General features: G+C 40.4%; 1 protein-coding gene across 3 annotated transcripts in view; it reads left to right on the top strand.

The window, feature by feature from the left end:
* Positions 1–140: 140 nt before the first annotated feature.
* LOC141764210 (uncharacterized) overlaps positions 141–16,273 on the top strand; it is a 23,548-nt gene continuing 7,415 nt past the window's right edge. The window contains exons 1-4 of one of the 3 annotated variants that reach the window (XM_074629233.1): positions 141–376; positions 1,665–1,696; positions 3,068–3,183; positions 3,494–3,583. Coding sequence is in view for 2 of the 3 variants with exons in the window: in XM_074629231.1 (XP_074485332.1) it covers positions 3,068–3,183 (116 nt within the window). In the remaining variant the exon portion in view is untranslated. The other 2 variants (XM_074629232.1, XM_074629231.1) reach the window with 2 other exon arrangements.

Consider the following 16,273-nt stretch of genomic DNA (forward strand, 5'->3'; position numbering starts at 1 on the left):
GTGTATATATATATATACACGTGTATATATACGTATATACATGTATATATATATATGTATATATATATACATATTTTTACATTTGTATACAGGCAGAATTACATGATAGGAAAGCATACATTTCAAGGTCTGGAGAAGAGACTCATCAGAAATCACTCTATTTTTCAGGAAAACCAAACTGTAATCTCAGATTTTTTAAAGTGTTATTGTTAGTTTCAAATAAGGGCATGGTGCCACTCTGAGGGTTTGGCCAAAGTCAGGCTCTCCTTTCTAAACATGTCACTTCCTTCTGACTGCATTCACTGCGACAGCACCTTGCACTGAGAAGGAAACAGAGTCAACAGCATTTGATCAACATCTTTCTCCACCAAAGCAGGTAATACGATTTCACTTGGCTGGATTTCTTACTTAAAATACAGAACTAGAAATTCAAGAAGGTAAATGGGGGTTTTCTCTTCAACACCTCAAAGCAAGGTGTTGTAATGGACTGAAAGATCGAGAAAATAAGTGGTATTAATTTCCATGCCTTGACTGTACAATTTAAATGTTTCACTCTTTGATTTTGGTAAAGCTCTCAGCACCAAAAAGACATTTTTGCTTGCTTTTTATGATGTTTCGGAATTTTAAAAGTTCAAAAGGTGCAGTTTGGCAAACTATGTGTTTGAACTAATAAACATGTTTTAATTTAACCCATTTGTGCCCAAAGACTATATTTAGTATGATTTTTTTTTAATTTATTTGTATTTTTGTTTTTAGTCTATTGCAAAAACAGTACTCCCATCATGTGCCTAGATATAGTGTGATAAGAAAAACTCACTTTTCTTTTTTAACCGAATTTGAAAATGTCTTCACATTTGTGCTTAGGCAAGCCCAGAGAACACTTCCAACAAAGGAAATTACAAATTTCAGTTGCAAGCACAAATGGGTTAAAGACTGTATTAACAGTAAATCCTTGTTTTTACCCGTTTACTGGTGTTCTTACATATTTTCTTTTTACTATGTCCTGACATCTTGCAAATATTTCAAAAGCTTTTCAATAAAGCCACATCAAAGTGAGACTATGTAACCTCTGCTGAACAATTGCAGGATGACGGCACACTGAATTCCCCTTTGTTTCCCAAGATTGTCACGAGTCAGTTGCTTTACAGAAATCACCTTTAGGCAACAACAAACATGTCTCCTGGTTAGATACAGTATGTTTACTTATTGAACTTGACAGTTAATTTTTCATCAGGTTAGTGTTATACTACAGAATTCTTTTATATGTTTTAGCATAAAACTATTTTGATAATCAATTGTTTCAGTCATTTTTTATATTCAGCTTCTCAAATGTGAAAGCATATCTTTTATGTGCAGGTTGGAGGCGGTGGGTCGGACAAAGCAAGACATTTGAAAACGTCACCTTTGGCTGAGGGAAACTGATGGATATTGACACGGCATTAAGTAGACAAAACTAAGAATTATCGAGAAAATAATCAGATAATGAAAATAACCAATAGTTGCAGCCCTAGAAAAAACACTGATATGTTTATCTTCTGCGACATAATAGTGTTAAAGTAGCACAAGTAGAAAGGAGTCATGAAGTCAGGGAACTGACTCAGCAACAACAGTTATAAAATACACATTTTTCCTTCTACTAATGGTTTTGTGTCTCTCTGTTGTAGGGTTTTAGATCCTGTTGGCAGCAGCAGTGAAGGTGAGCATTCTCATGATCCTGTTTTTGTCTTCCCTTTTTCTCTGGAAAGCCAGTCTTTGTAAACTGTGAAACCGCAGAACATGTACTGTCCAAGTTCAGGGCACTGGACTGAAGAAGGTAGTCTGCAGTGGTGGAAGAAGTACTCAGAGCTTTGACTTGTGTAGCAAGTAGCAATATCACACTGTAGAAATACTCTTTCACAAGTAAAAGTCCTGCATTGTAAAGTAAAAAGTACAAAATATACTTAAAGTCAGGGTTGGGATGGTTACTTTAAAATGTAATCCAATACAATCACTAATTACCTGTAGTCAGTAAGCTAACCCAAGTACCACAATAAATAAGTAATGCAATCTGATTACTTTCTGTTACTATTGGATTACCTCAATACTAAATATACAAATAAAGACAAGAGAAAAGAAACATGCTGAAATTTCGCCATTATTGTTTCTGGTCCTGTAAGTTATTAATAATAATTTGAATGTCAACGTTATGAATGAAGCTTTGAACTATTCGGTACAGCCCCACAAATTTCTCTTTTTTTTTCTGCAACTGTAACGGAATACAGTTACCTTGTTTTGTATCCTAATTACCTAACGCCGTTTCATGTAATCCGTTACTTCCCAAGCCTGCTTTAAGTACCAAAAGTAAAAGTACTCATTATGCAGAATGGCCCATTTCAGAATAATATATATTAGATTATTAGATTATAATTTTTGATGCATTGATGTGTTCATCGTTTTAATATTGCTTGTAGCTTGCAAATTTCCCCCTGGGGACCAATAAATTATTAAAGATTTAATAATATCATAATTTATTTATTGATTAAATAGTGTAGTATTTATCTGAATCTGCAAAGTAACTAAAGCTGTCAGAAAAATTTAGTGGAGTAAAAAGTATAATATTTCCCTCTGAGATGTAGTGGAGTAGAAGTTTGAAGTAGCAGACAATAGAAATACCTCAAATTTATACTTCAGTACTTTTGTAAATGTACTTAGTTACTTTCCACCACTGCTAGTCTGTAGAACAGATCAGACTGAATGTAATGAAATTACTCTACTCTGCTCTTACTATAGAGTATGGAAGAGAGATTATTAAAGTTTAAAACTTTAGCCAAATTTCTCAACAATCGGCAAAAGATTTGACTGATTCTTCCACATTACTGATGCCTCACTAAATTTCAAAGAAGGAACTTTAAATTCCAGTTCTTTTGTGGCAAATCTTAATGTTACATCTAAATATGAGTGTAAAACCTAAATATGAAATAGCCTATGTTTAACTACAACAACCTGCTGCAGATTATAAACATTTTGAGATTGTAATGTAGTCTCGTTATCATAATCATCCCTGATGATATTTGTTTAAAACACTCAGATGGCTGTCCTGTGCTGGATGGCTGTAACGCTGGGCTTGTTGTTTTCTGCTGGAAACAGTTTGGCTGATGTGGACCAGAACCAACTTGCACGAATTGTTAATGAGGTTTTGAACAGGTGAGCAGGCTCCTAATAAATATTAGACTGGTTGACCACCTTCATCTTCCTTTTCTCTAAACAAAACACATCCAATAATCCCTCAGATATAGGGCTGTTTTCTCCCATTGGATTTAATATCTGTGGACACTGTGGACACCTTTAAAGGGGACATATCATTCTCATTTTCATGTTCATACTTGTATTTGGAGTTTCTTTCTTTCTAGAACATGTTTAAATACTTTGATGATCAAAAAACAGATTTTTTTTCTCATCCTGTCTGTCTGAATAATAACTGTATTCACCCTCTGTCTGAAATGCTCCATTTTAGCGCATGTCTCTTTAAGCCCTCCTCCTGAAAAAGCCCAGTCTGCTCTGATTGGCTTGCGAGAAAAATATGCCGCACCTTAACAAAGGTATAGTTCTTAAGCTGTGGGTGGAGATGGAGGGCAGTTTATATATATATATATATATATATATATATATATATATATATATATATTAGTCCATGAGCCAGACCCCCAAAATTTGTCCGTCGTGCCACTTTGGAGGGACCATGTCTCATAGTGATTTTTTTAAAGGTCTATGTCCCTAGTGTTGGAAAACGCATGATAGCATTGCAGCAATGGTAGCTTTCTATGTGCTATCACTCCTTTTTTCATCCCTCCATCATTAAAACTTTTCCATCTTTTTTCACCATTTTACACATAGATCCAGTATAAAAGAGGGAAACCAACACACAATATCATGAAGTCATGTATCGTTGTAAAGCTTAGACTATAATCTATCCTTCAGTCACACTGTCATGACACTGAGGTCAAGAGAATTTGACCGTTGACTGCTAATGCTGCAATGGGGCAAATTCTGAATGCCACTGCAAATGCCCTTATAACTAACTCCATATTGATTGGATGTGCCCATGGATAGTTCCAGCATAAAGAGCACAAAAAGAGCTTTAAATTGATTTATTATATGACTAACAACATTTCTTATCAGAATAAACGTAACTTTGTGCAGTTTGTATCTGATAGAATGTTCAGAACATTGCATTGGATTCTGTTATTGGGGCCGTTTGTAAATGGCTTTCTTAGCAGCAGAAACACAAAATAATACAAAAACTCAAAAAACTGTACTAAGAAATTAATTCTCTATCCATTATTTTATGTTTTCTCACACTTACCTCATTGTCAATATAAACATGTTCCAACTGATGAGGCCCTGACTCAGTGGCAATGGGTTATATTCCAGGTGATATGTGAAAATGATGTTCACTTTTTTATAAAGGCATGAAACTTGGTACACTTGAACAGTTTGGAGCCCTAAACATTTTGGAGACATGGAGCCATCGCAACAAAAATTACCATAACCAAATTATGTATTTTGCATCATAGCTCCTGTGCCAAACATGATAACACAGAAAAGGTGATGTCTATCCCTATGTTGGATGGCCAATGTTTACAATGATACCATTCACAATATCATAAACTGTTCAGGTGAATAATTAATGGTGAATTCAGTGATGTTGTATGAAGCAAATCACACTATCTGAGAACCTAGGCTAGATGTAACTATTACTACTTAACTAAACTATAATATCATGTCTGTTATGTGCATGTATGTTGTATAGAGTTTTAGAAAGCTTAATCCTTTTGTTCATTAACCCTGACAATACAGTGACTGTAAAGAGGAGAGCAATATTCAATATGACCATAACAACTTAAAGCTTAAAAAGAATGTCAAACACAAAAGATGAAAGATACATCCTGTAGATGTGCCGGGATGCATCATCAGTGATGGAACCTGGGGTCATTGGGTATTTCGGGTCTTTCAACATCAGACACTCTTGCCCAGGCGACCCAGCCAGGGTTGATCAGACCCCAGCCTGAGTCCCAGCAGCAGTCGCCCATGGATCTAGCCTCTTGATCCAAAGCCAGTCTGGTGGCTTTCTCTGCAGCTTCAGTAATGGATCTGATGGCCTTCCTCTATGGCCTCCCCGGTGATGCCCATTGCCCAGTGCCCAAATGCTTTGCAGCCCACCTCCACAGGCTCACAGCGAGTTTGCCAGCCTTGCCTTCTACATTCTTACACTAGCTCCTGGTACTTGGTCTCGCTTCCTCTCATTGGCCTCATCCATACGCTCTTTCCAGGACACTGTTAGTTCCAGCCTGATCAGTTGTTTGGCAGACTCTGAAATGATGATCACGTCTGGTTGAAGCTGTGTTGATGTTATCCAGGCTGGGAACTTCAGCTGCTTGCCCAAGTCCACTTACAGTTTCTAGGTTTGGTTGGTTGTCTAGGTTGTTGGTGTGGCTTCTCTCCGGCTCTGAGGAACGTGATGGTCTTTGGCTGGTGGCGGCCCTTGCTGGTGTTGATGGCTGTGGCTACACTCTCATCGACTGTGTTAAGCACTTGGTCATGGCGGCAGTGATAATGTTATGGTTTGATGTGTTGTGCCCTGAATAGGGAAATATTTGTATTGAGACTCTTGACACGATGCCTCCTCTCTTTCAGTCTCATGAGAATCTTTAATTTCCACAAACAATATCAACAGGGACATAAATTCTTATAACAGATTAAATATTACTGTAAACAGCCTATAAATCAATAAACATTAATTATCTCAGCAAAAGGAATTAAACAAAAATATCCTAAATGACACAAATTACTCTAAGTTCCCTCTGTCCTAAACAATCACTTTATAATTAACACAAATACATCATCTTTACCCCCAAACACACACATACACTTCACCGGCCCATACTGTCTTCACACACACACACACACACACACACACACACACACACGACGAGTCGCGCCGCACCGCCATCCTGTGGCGCTATCAAAGCGGCAGGATCAAACACAGCTAACTAGCTTGAACCAGTGCTCGAACAATGTCAACAAAACACACAAAACACTCTAAACTAGGTCATCATATCAATAAAACACAACTCAACAACTTAATAAACACATCTGACAGCTTTGAAAATGAAATACTTATTTCTATACCTGAATAGGGAAATATTTGTATTGAGACTCTTGACACGATGCCTCCTCTCTTTCAGTCTCATGAGAATGAGGCACCGCAGTCGCGAGCTTCCCCTTCAGGCCTCAGCAGGTACTACTAATCAATCTCCGAACAGGCCCAACAGGTAGATCACAGATGGACAGGGAGATAGGACATATTATGACATTTAGAGAGGTTTTAACCAAAATAATGTTTTTATGACCCATTTCACAATTAATTAATCTTTTATGTCACCACAATTGCCCTTATTACTCGAAGTTATTTATAGCTGATCAGCTTTCCTCATATAATATTCTACCTATCACACACTCCCCTGCAAAATTAGATGTCGTCCCGACATCATTACTGTTGTGGAGTTATGGTTCTCAACCTATGTTCCTGTTTTCTTAACTACATCTTAAAGGGAGATTACTACAGTGACAACTTTACTTATAACAAAGTACTGGATGTACTGTATACATGACCCAACTAAATCTAGAGAGCTTTTCTGTTAAACAATCTCTTACTGTACTCAACAGCTTAAATCTTTCTTATGCCTAATATCTCTGCATAAATAAAGGTTGGTAAACCTGATGTGGGCTTGTCCACATTGGTACTGGCTGAACTGCCCTGTATACTATCGGCTGATACTGGTAATGCATGTCATTTGCATGGGTTGCACTATAACATGTAGGGGTTCCTAATTGGTCATAGGTGAAGATCTTAGGAGCTCGTCTTTCTCTCCTTAACAGGTCATGTCTCTGTTCTATGACATCTCCATCTGAATCTGGATGCAGGAGTTCCTGAATCTCATCCTGTGCTCCTTCATCTGGTTGTTCATCTTCACTCTGATCATCGTGTTCTGGCAGTACATCTTCCTGCTGTACCTCAAACTCATCTGTGTCTATTATGTGACCTTGTTCAAACACTTGTCCGTCGTCACTTAACACTGATTGCTCTTGGTCATTTTGTATGTCTGCATGCTCAATGGTTCTTTCTACCATAGGTATCTGAGACTCTGTTGCTGGTCTGTAGTAGATTAGACATTCATCTTCATCATTTTCTTCGTCCTGTTCTGTGTTTCCTGTGGTTGTCTTTGTTATCCTTTTGTTTTGCTTGGATGCTGCTTTTGGCTGGATTTCCAAGGGCAAGTGATCACATTGTAGCAACAGGTTGCGATGCAGGGTTCTTGATCTTCCTCTTCCCTGCTCAGGCTTCACTTCATAGACTGGGATGTCTTCTCCAACCTGGCGTACCACAACATGAATGTTCTCTTCCCAATGATTGCGAAGCTTTCCAGTGCCTCCTCTAGGTGTCAGATTCCTTACAAGGACACGATCACCGGGGTGCAGCACTGAGCTTCTCACTTTTCCATCATAATGTCTTTTACTTCTCTCTGTTGACTTCTTTGCATTTTCTCTGACGATGTCATATGCTTCCTGCATTTCTCGCTTCCATTTCTCCATGTATGTTCGATGGTCTACCTTTCCTGTCTCAGAAGTGAGTCCAAACAGTAGGTCGATAGGTAACCTTGGGGACCTTCCGAAAAGGAGGTAAAAAGGGGAGAAACCTGTGACATCACATCTTGTGCAGTTATATGCATAGATTAACTTGTTCAGAGTATCTTTCCAGTTTGTCTTCTGTTTTTCAGTCAGTGTTTTGAGCATTTGTAGTAATGTTCTGTTAAAGCGTTCAACTTGTCCATTTCCTTGCGGGTGATAAGGTGTAGTTCGCGATCCTAGAACACCACAGTTCTTTTTCAGCTGGGAAAAGAGCTGGTTCTCAAACTCGCCACCTTGATCATGGTGTATCCGGTTCGGCAGTCCAAACTTTAGAGCATAGTCGTTGAATATTCGGTCAGCAACTGTTTTTGCAGACTTGGATGTGGTGGGGTAAGCCTGTGCAAAACGAGTGAAGTGATCAACAATTACCAATATGTACTCGTAGCCACCCTTACATTTGTCCAAGTGGAGGAAATCGATCGACACCAGTTCAAATGGCTGTGTGGTTACAATACTGGTCATGGGTGCTCGTGTTTCTTTGCTTGGTGTCTTTTGTTTCAGACAACTACATGTCCTGGCAACATAATGTTCAATTTCTTTCTGCATGTAAGGCCAGAAGAATCTATCTCTGATCAGTGATGTTGTTCGATCGATGCCTTGATGGCCCATTTCATCATGTAACTCTTTCAGAACAGTGGCTTTATACTTCTCAGGTAATACAAGCTGTGTTTTGTTTGTTGTCTTCCTGCGAAGAATTCCATCTTCATCAAAATGAAGTCTCTCCCAGCTGCGCAGTAAACACTTGCTTTGCATACTGAAGTTTCTTAGTTCATGTACTGATGGTTTGTTGTCGCTCAATACACACTGCATTATAGGACCTATATTTTTGTCATCTTGTTGTGCTTGTCTTATCTCATCGGCTGAGAATGGTTTGTGTGTCTCTTCACTTTCTGTACATTGGAGAGAGTTAACTGCTGGACAGACCCATGATGAGCTGGAGTCTTGAGTCTCGACGGCTTGGGTTGTCGCTGCTACACAGTCTGATGTCAACTCTTCAGTACATTGTTCCATCATCATGTCAATATTTAAAGGCATTCTTGACAGGCTATCTGCATCCACATTTTCTTTACCTGGGCGATATCGAATAGTGAAATGGAAGTCTGCAAGCTCTGCCACCCATCTGCATCCTGTTGCGTTCAGCTTGGCACTGGACAGGACATATGTAAGGGGATTGTTATCAGTAAACACTGTGAAAGTTGGAGCATAATACAAGTAATCTCTGAATTTTTCTGTGACTGCCCACTTTAATGCGAGAAATTCCAATTTTCCTGAGTGGAGATGATAATTTCTTTCAGCAGCAGTCAGAGTTCGCGAACCATAGGCTATGACACGGAGTTTATTATCCTGTTCTTGGTAGAGGACTGCACCAAGGCCTTGATTTGAGGCATCTGTGTGGAGGACAAATGGCTTTGAAAAGTCTGGGAACCCGAGAACTGGTGGCTCTACCAAGCAGTCTATTAGCCGCTCCAATATGCGTTGATGTCCTTCATTCCACACAATTGGTGTGTGTGACGGCACTCCTTTGTTTTCCCCTTTAACTTGTCTCGAGTTTGTTTTCTTTTGTGGCACATTGTTGTCTTTTGTTGTCCCTTTCAACAGGTTGTAAAGTGGTCCTGCGATACGGGAAAAGTCTTTTATGTATTGCCTGTAATAGCTTAATAAGCCCATGACAGATCTTAGCTCTCCAACATTGCTTGGTCTTTTGTCTTTCAAAGCTCTCACAGCGATGGTGTCTGCTGGATCAACTTTGCTTCCTTCGTCTGAAACAATTCTTCCCAGATAACGGACTTCATGTTTAAACAATTCACATTTGCTGGGTTTTAGCTTGATGCCGTATTTTCTCAGCAGCTGGAGTACTTTTCTGACATGGTTAACATGATCATCAAATGACTGGCTGTAAACAAGAGTATCATCCAGGTAGGGGACGCAGATATTATCTCTCACTTCTTCCAGACACTCCTCCATGCAGCGTTGAAAGGCTGCAGGTGCGTTCATTAGCCCAAATGGAATCCTTATCCATTCATAAAGGCCCCATGGAGTCACAAATGCAGTTAAAGGTCTGCTGTTTTCATCCATAAACCCTTGATGGTAGGCTTTTCCTTGGTCGAGCAACGAAAACCATGAGTTGCCACCAAGACTGTCAAGGATGTCCTGCACTCGAGGGATCGGTTGTCTGTCAGGGTGAGTCTTTTTGTTCAGTTCCCTGTAATCTATGCAAAGACGCAGGCTTCCATCTTTTTTTCTTACACAGACAACAGGCGATGCATAAGGTGAGTTGGATTTCTTTACCCATCCCTGAGCAATAAGATTGTGCAGATAGTCTTTCATTTCTTTGTAGAGCGGCTTTGGCACTGACAGTTAAGTGCGTGCAACAGGATCCATGTCTTTCAATGATATGCTCAACTTTAACTTTTCAACACATCCGATGTCATTGTCCGACTTGGAAAAAGAGGAGCATTCTTCACGCAGCATGTCCTGTACAACTTCTTTTTCAGGTTCATTCAGATGGCTTAGGTTAATCGGTGGATCCCACGAAATGTCATTAGCTTGCTCACTTTGTGCATTTACTTGACTGACTGACACTTGAGGGCAATGATCGGGTTTCTCTAAAACAGTCGCTGGATACACAGCCTGGACATGCTGTAATGTACCAATAACAGTTTTTCCTGACAGTTCAATATCATGGTCAGTTGGATTTTGCACATCAAGAACAATGTAAGTTGAAACACCACTTCTTAGCTTTACCAATGTCTCACAAAACTCAAGGCCTTCAGTCCACTGAGGATTTATGTCAGGTTCAAAGAGAAGTGTGGTGTCTTTTTTTAGTGGCCGTGTCTGCACCTTACAGTCAATCTGAACAGAGGTGTGTTTGGGCACGATAACTTTCTCTTTTGCCGTTTTCACAACATAGTCACATGATTGTTCAGTAGTCACAAGATCAATGAAGGCAGTGACATTGTCGCTCTCAAGACTGGGGAAAGCAGTTGTTAATGTCTCATTAAGTTGCTCTCTTCTTGTTGTATCCAGTTGTTCTGTGGTGCTGGCTTTTATCATTTGCTCAATGACATTAAAGCCTAAGATGGGCTGTGGAAGTCTTCCACCTCTCATAACCAGCATGGGGACAATAAGCTCTTGAGGGTCAGCTCCATCAGCAGCTAATCCAAAAGTGACTTCAATGAAACCTTTATAAGGCATGCTCTGTCCGTTTGCGGCTGTTATTTTCAAATCATCAGGTGCATCCAGTAACTCAGAGATATCCTTTAACTTTTCATGTGGCAAATGTCTCCGTTTCCACTTCTCATCAACAATGCAGACTTGAGAACCTGTATCCCACAATGCTCTAGTTTTACGGCCTTGTATATAGCAGTCAACTATACATCGTTTCCCTACAAGAGCAACAAGGCGGGAATGACTGTCCTCTTTCTTTGTTTTGGTGGCATTTGTCTTTGTGTGAGAGCACTGATTTACTGGTGAGTTAGTGGGCTTGTTGCATCGTTTCTTATGTTTTGGCCAGTGTTCAACTTGACAGGCTTTTGAACAGTAAATGTCTTTTTTACATGATGCACACTTTCTTAAGCTTTTGTCTTTCCCAGAGAGACCACAGTGGGAACAGTGCTGTTGGGACGTTATACTGTTGCTGGTTACTCCTAGTCCCGTGGGGGTAACCCTCTTTCGTTTAAAGGCCCATCTTTGTCTTGTCTGGTTCCTCTCACTTTGCAACCTGCGAGGAAGTGTTCATCACTGCCGCATCTGTAGCAATGAGTGCAATATTCACTTTCACTCTGCTGGCAGCCAATGCATTTTCTCAGGCGTGCACGATTTGGAGCACGATAATGTGGCTGTGGTGCAAACCTCTGTTGATATTGTGCTGTTTCTCCTCTTCGTCCTGGTCCTGGGGGAGGCCAGACGCTTTGTGGTGGATACTGGAACTGAGGAGGGGGAAGGTATTCCTGTGCAGCCACATGCTGTGTCTGTGCTGGACTAGGCTGTCGAATTGACTCTCTGATTTGTGCAACTTCAGCACCAATATTTTTCAGTAATGCCATGTCAGAGCGCAATTCTTTCAATTCATTCAGTACATCAGGCTGGGTTTTGCTGGTTTGTTCTGAGCTTGGATTTTTCCTCCCTTTATCCACAGGTGGGTCAGACTGAACTGAGTGCACAGTTGTTGGTCGCTGCTGGCTTAGTAGTTTCTTTTTATTTTGTCGTTCTGCTTCATTTGCACAAGCAATGTTAAGTTTTTCAAGAAGCAGCTCATCACTTGTCGTTGTTTGTTGCAGGTAAGGCTGGAGGTCACTTCTAATGCTATCATTTTGCAGGCCTGTCAGAACGGTATGAAGAAACATGCTCTGTACGAGGACAGGATCATATCTTAAACCAGATTCTGCTTCTTGCGATGCAAACAGGATTTTCTGTCTCAAATCTAGGGCTCGGATAAGGAAATTTTGTGGGGTTTCCTTGCTACTCTGAACCTCTGAGGTTAACTGTTTGTACAGTTCTGTTGCACCTTTTTCTTGGTAATGGGACCTAAGAATCCTCCTTAAGGTAGGTAAGTTAAGATTACTCTTTCCCTCAAGGTAACTGCGTAGTTGTAAACTTGGTGCTATTGCTCTAATCACTGCATCAACTACTTCTATTTCAGGAAATCCCTTATTGATGCCTTGCTCAATCTGGTGTGCTAGACTGGAGAAGGTAAGTTTGTCCTTTTGACCTGGCTCACCTATCTGGCCTGATATTTTAAATTCTCTGCCCCACTGTAGTGACAGGCGGGGTTGGGAGGTCTGTTGAGCAGGTACATGGTCTCCTTTAGCGCTGTTACTGTTTTCACTCGCTGACTTTTGATTTTTATTGTTTAGGTTTGCTTTCTCCTGAAGTGACAAAGCTAATGCTAATTGCAGTGACTCTATCTCTTTTTGTAACCGCTCTCCTTCTGGAGGCTGAATAATCTGCTCCTGCACAGAATCTGTCTGTTTTGCATCTGAGTTTTTCTGTTCTACTGCACTATTTTGGGCAGCCTGTTGCAACTCATCTATCTTGTCTTTTAAAGTCAGTAGCTCTACCATACCCTCATCTTCAAGCTCACTTAACTCTTCTCTTTCTATGTGCCTTGTGACATGTACGATAAGAGAGGAGCGACTTTTGCCTGACACTATTTCAAATTTTGACCCAGCAATGTGTAGAAAATCACAAACTTCAATCAAATCATCTCTTGTCAATGTGTACAGTGCACCACCAACTTCGAGTTTCAAATCCTCTCGCTCCGACGAATCCATTTCAGTCTCTGGCCGTGGGACAGTGTCAGTGTGAAGCGGAACTTTTCCTTTGCAGAATAGACGACGCAGCTCTCCGGGCACCAGCGGTTGACCTCAGGTTGCATGCAAGTCTCTCTGCGCAGTTGTCGAACCACCACACGCTCTCCTCCACCTCGGCTGTAGATGTGATGAGTTGAATGATGATCGGGGACGTCTATCTGGAACAGCTTACCCTCGTCACATTCATCCCAGCGGTGCCTCCAAGATGTTGTGCCCTGAATAGGGAAATATTTGTATTGAGACTCTTGACACGATGCCTCCTCTCTTTCAGTCTCATGAGAATCTTTAATTTCCACAAACAATATCAACAGGGACATAAATTCTTATAACAGATTAAATATTACTGTAAACAGCCTATAAATCAATAAACATTAATTATCTCAGCAAAAGGAATTAAACAAAAATATCCTAAATGACACAAATTACTCTAAGTTCCCTCTGTCCTAAACAATCACTTTATAATTAACACAAATACATCATCTTTACCCCCAAACACACACATACACTTCACCGGCCCATACTGTCTTCACACACACACACACACACACACACACACACACACACACACGACGAGTCGCGCCGCACCGCCATCCTGTGGCGCTATCAAAGCGGCAGGATCAAACACAGCTAACTAGCTTGAACCAGTGCTCGAACAATGTCAACAAAACACACAAAACACTCTAAACTAGGTCATCATATCAATAAAACACAACTCAACAACTTAATAAACACATCTGACAGCTTTGAAAATGAAATACTTATTTCTATACCTGAATAGGGAAATATTTGTATTGAGACTCTTGACACGATGCCTCCTCTCTTTCAGTCTCATGAGAATGAGGCACCGCAGTCGCGAGCTTCCCCTTCAGGCCTCAGCAGGTACTACTAATCAATCTCCGAACAGGCCCAACAGGTAGATCACAGATGGACAGGGAGATAGGACATATTATGACATTTAGAGAGGTTTTAACCAAAATAATGTTTTTATGACCCATTTCACAATTAATTAATCTTTTATGTCACCACAATTGCCCTTATTACTCGAAGTTATTTATAGCTGATCAGCTTTCCTCATATAATATTCTACCTATCACAGATGCACTTGGTAGGGCACCGTAGACAGCTTGGACTAAGAACCTGATGTGATGGAAGTCTGCTTGCCAGATATTTGACCAGCTGATATTTCGTTGCAGTACTCTTTCCCATCTAGTCCATGCTCCTTGCTGTCCCATCCTTACCATCCTGCTGACTCGTACCCACAGTTCCTCCTGAACGAGATGTTGCAACTCTTTGCTTTGTCGACTCTCCTGCCAGTTAGGATTTGGATGCCGGCAGATGCCACGTTTGGATCTCTGGACTCTCTGTACTGGAGAGCTTCCCTTGTCAATGACACCAAGAACTCTTCAGAGAGGCCACTAATCGGGAGCTACAGGATGTTGCTGGTGTCATACAAGGCAGCACTGCTCATACTGCTGGGTAGGTCTTTAGGGTGGCCGTAAAATTGAGAAAACATGAAGCAGTACCATATAGGCTGCCCTACATGCAAGAAATTTTTCTGCGTTCTGGTGCCCCTCCACATGCAGATGGAGTCCTTTTTATTTTTTTCACCCCTGCCCCTCAGAGTCCACCATTGTGCTCCATAATGGAAATTATCTCCGATGTAACGCTTTTTGGAGCCTTTGACAGAGCCATGAAGGTCTCTGTTGCCATATCATAGGCATTGCAGGTATCCCATGTGCAGATGCTGTGTCACAGCCAGTGAAGGCATGGAACACAAGAAGGGCCTTGGATTTGTCAGGACCCAGAGGCTTGGCAATCTCATGAGCAGTAAGGGTGTAACGATTCATCTACTACATCGATGTATCGATTTATATTCCTACAATCCAACTACATCGATAGGTCCACGGCAAGTTGTCCTTCACGGGGATGTATATCGATCTAAAATCAATTTGCAAGGTAAATAATCTATTGTATCGATACTAAGAATTTACACCTTGTATTTAAGCACGACAAACGTCATATGGATGTACACTAATCAAATAAAAGAAATTAGAAAAAATAAATTAAAGGTGTATGTATTTGCCATTAATCATTGTGTTTACTTGTTTATATCCATAATTAATTTATCCCTGATTCCCTTAAAAGAAAAACTTTGAGGAATCCTGACCTGCACTGTCCAGTATCAGCTATTTATTTCAGTGACACAGATTGAATTTTTGGCAAAAAATACTTACTATATCAAGTCATTGAATCGTATCGTATTCTATCGCTCTAGATGAGCCATATATCGAATCGTATCGGAACCATGGAAAGTGATACGTATCGTAGTAAAACATATCGTTACAGCCCTAATGAGCAGGTATGTATCTGAAGTTCTTACAAGTCCCAAATGTCACCCACAGCTTCTCAATGTCCAGCTCTGACACATGTGCAATGGCTAGGACAACAACATCTGTGTCCACAGTACACAGGGTGATCTTTTTAAAGCTTTTTCTAGCAGCGCCCGCCGCATGTAGTAGCATCTTTGTATCTGCCTTTTCATGCATGCAAGGGGAAATCTGATCTGTTTCTTGTGGATGAGATGATAGAACAAGATCAAGAGTGAAGAAAAGGATGCTACTCCATGCTCATTGCTCTGTCAAAGGCTCCAAAAGGCATTCCAAAGGAGATCATATCCATTGTGGAGCACTTCACAATTCTCCTGTATGATCACAACGGTGGGTCAGGGGGAGAGAAAATGTCACGGAACACATCAAAATCCACAGTGCCTGGAGCACATCGGACAACACGTAGGTCCTAGCTGTTCAAACTTAACAAAACTGGGGACATCTGTCCTGGGCAGCAGGTGGATACTCCAAGGCCTAGAGAAGCTCATAAATATTTGTGTTTCATATATTCTTTTTAAGCTAAGTTGTTAAGGTAAAAGTAAAAGTATTGTTAAACTGTGAAAATGATGTTCACTTTTTTATAAAGGCATGAAACTTGGTACACTTGAACAGTTTGGAGCCCTAAACATTTTGAGACATGGAGCCATCGCAACAAAAATTACCATAACCAAATTATGTATTTTGCATCATAGCTCCTGTGCCAAACATGATAACACAGAAAAGGTGATGTCTATCCCTATGTTGGATGGCCAATGTTTACAATGATACCATTCACAATATCATAAACTGTTCAGGTGAATAGTTAATGGTGAATTCAGTGATGTTGTATGAAGCAAATCACACTAT

The sequence above is a fragment of the Sebastes fasciatus genome, chromosome 3 (assembly GCF_043250625.1).
Source record: "Sebastes fasciatus isolate fSebFas1 chromosome 3, fSebFas1.pri, whole genome shotgun sequence".
NCBI lineage: Eukaryota > Metazoa > Chordata > Actinopteri > Perciformes > Sebastidae > Sebastes > Sebastes fasciatus.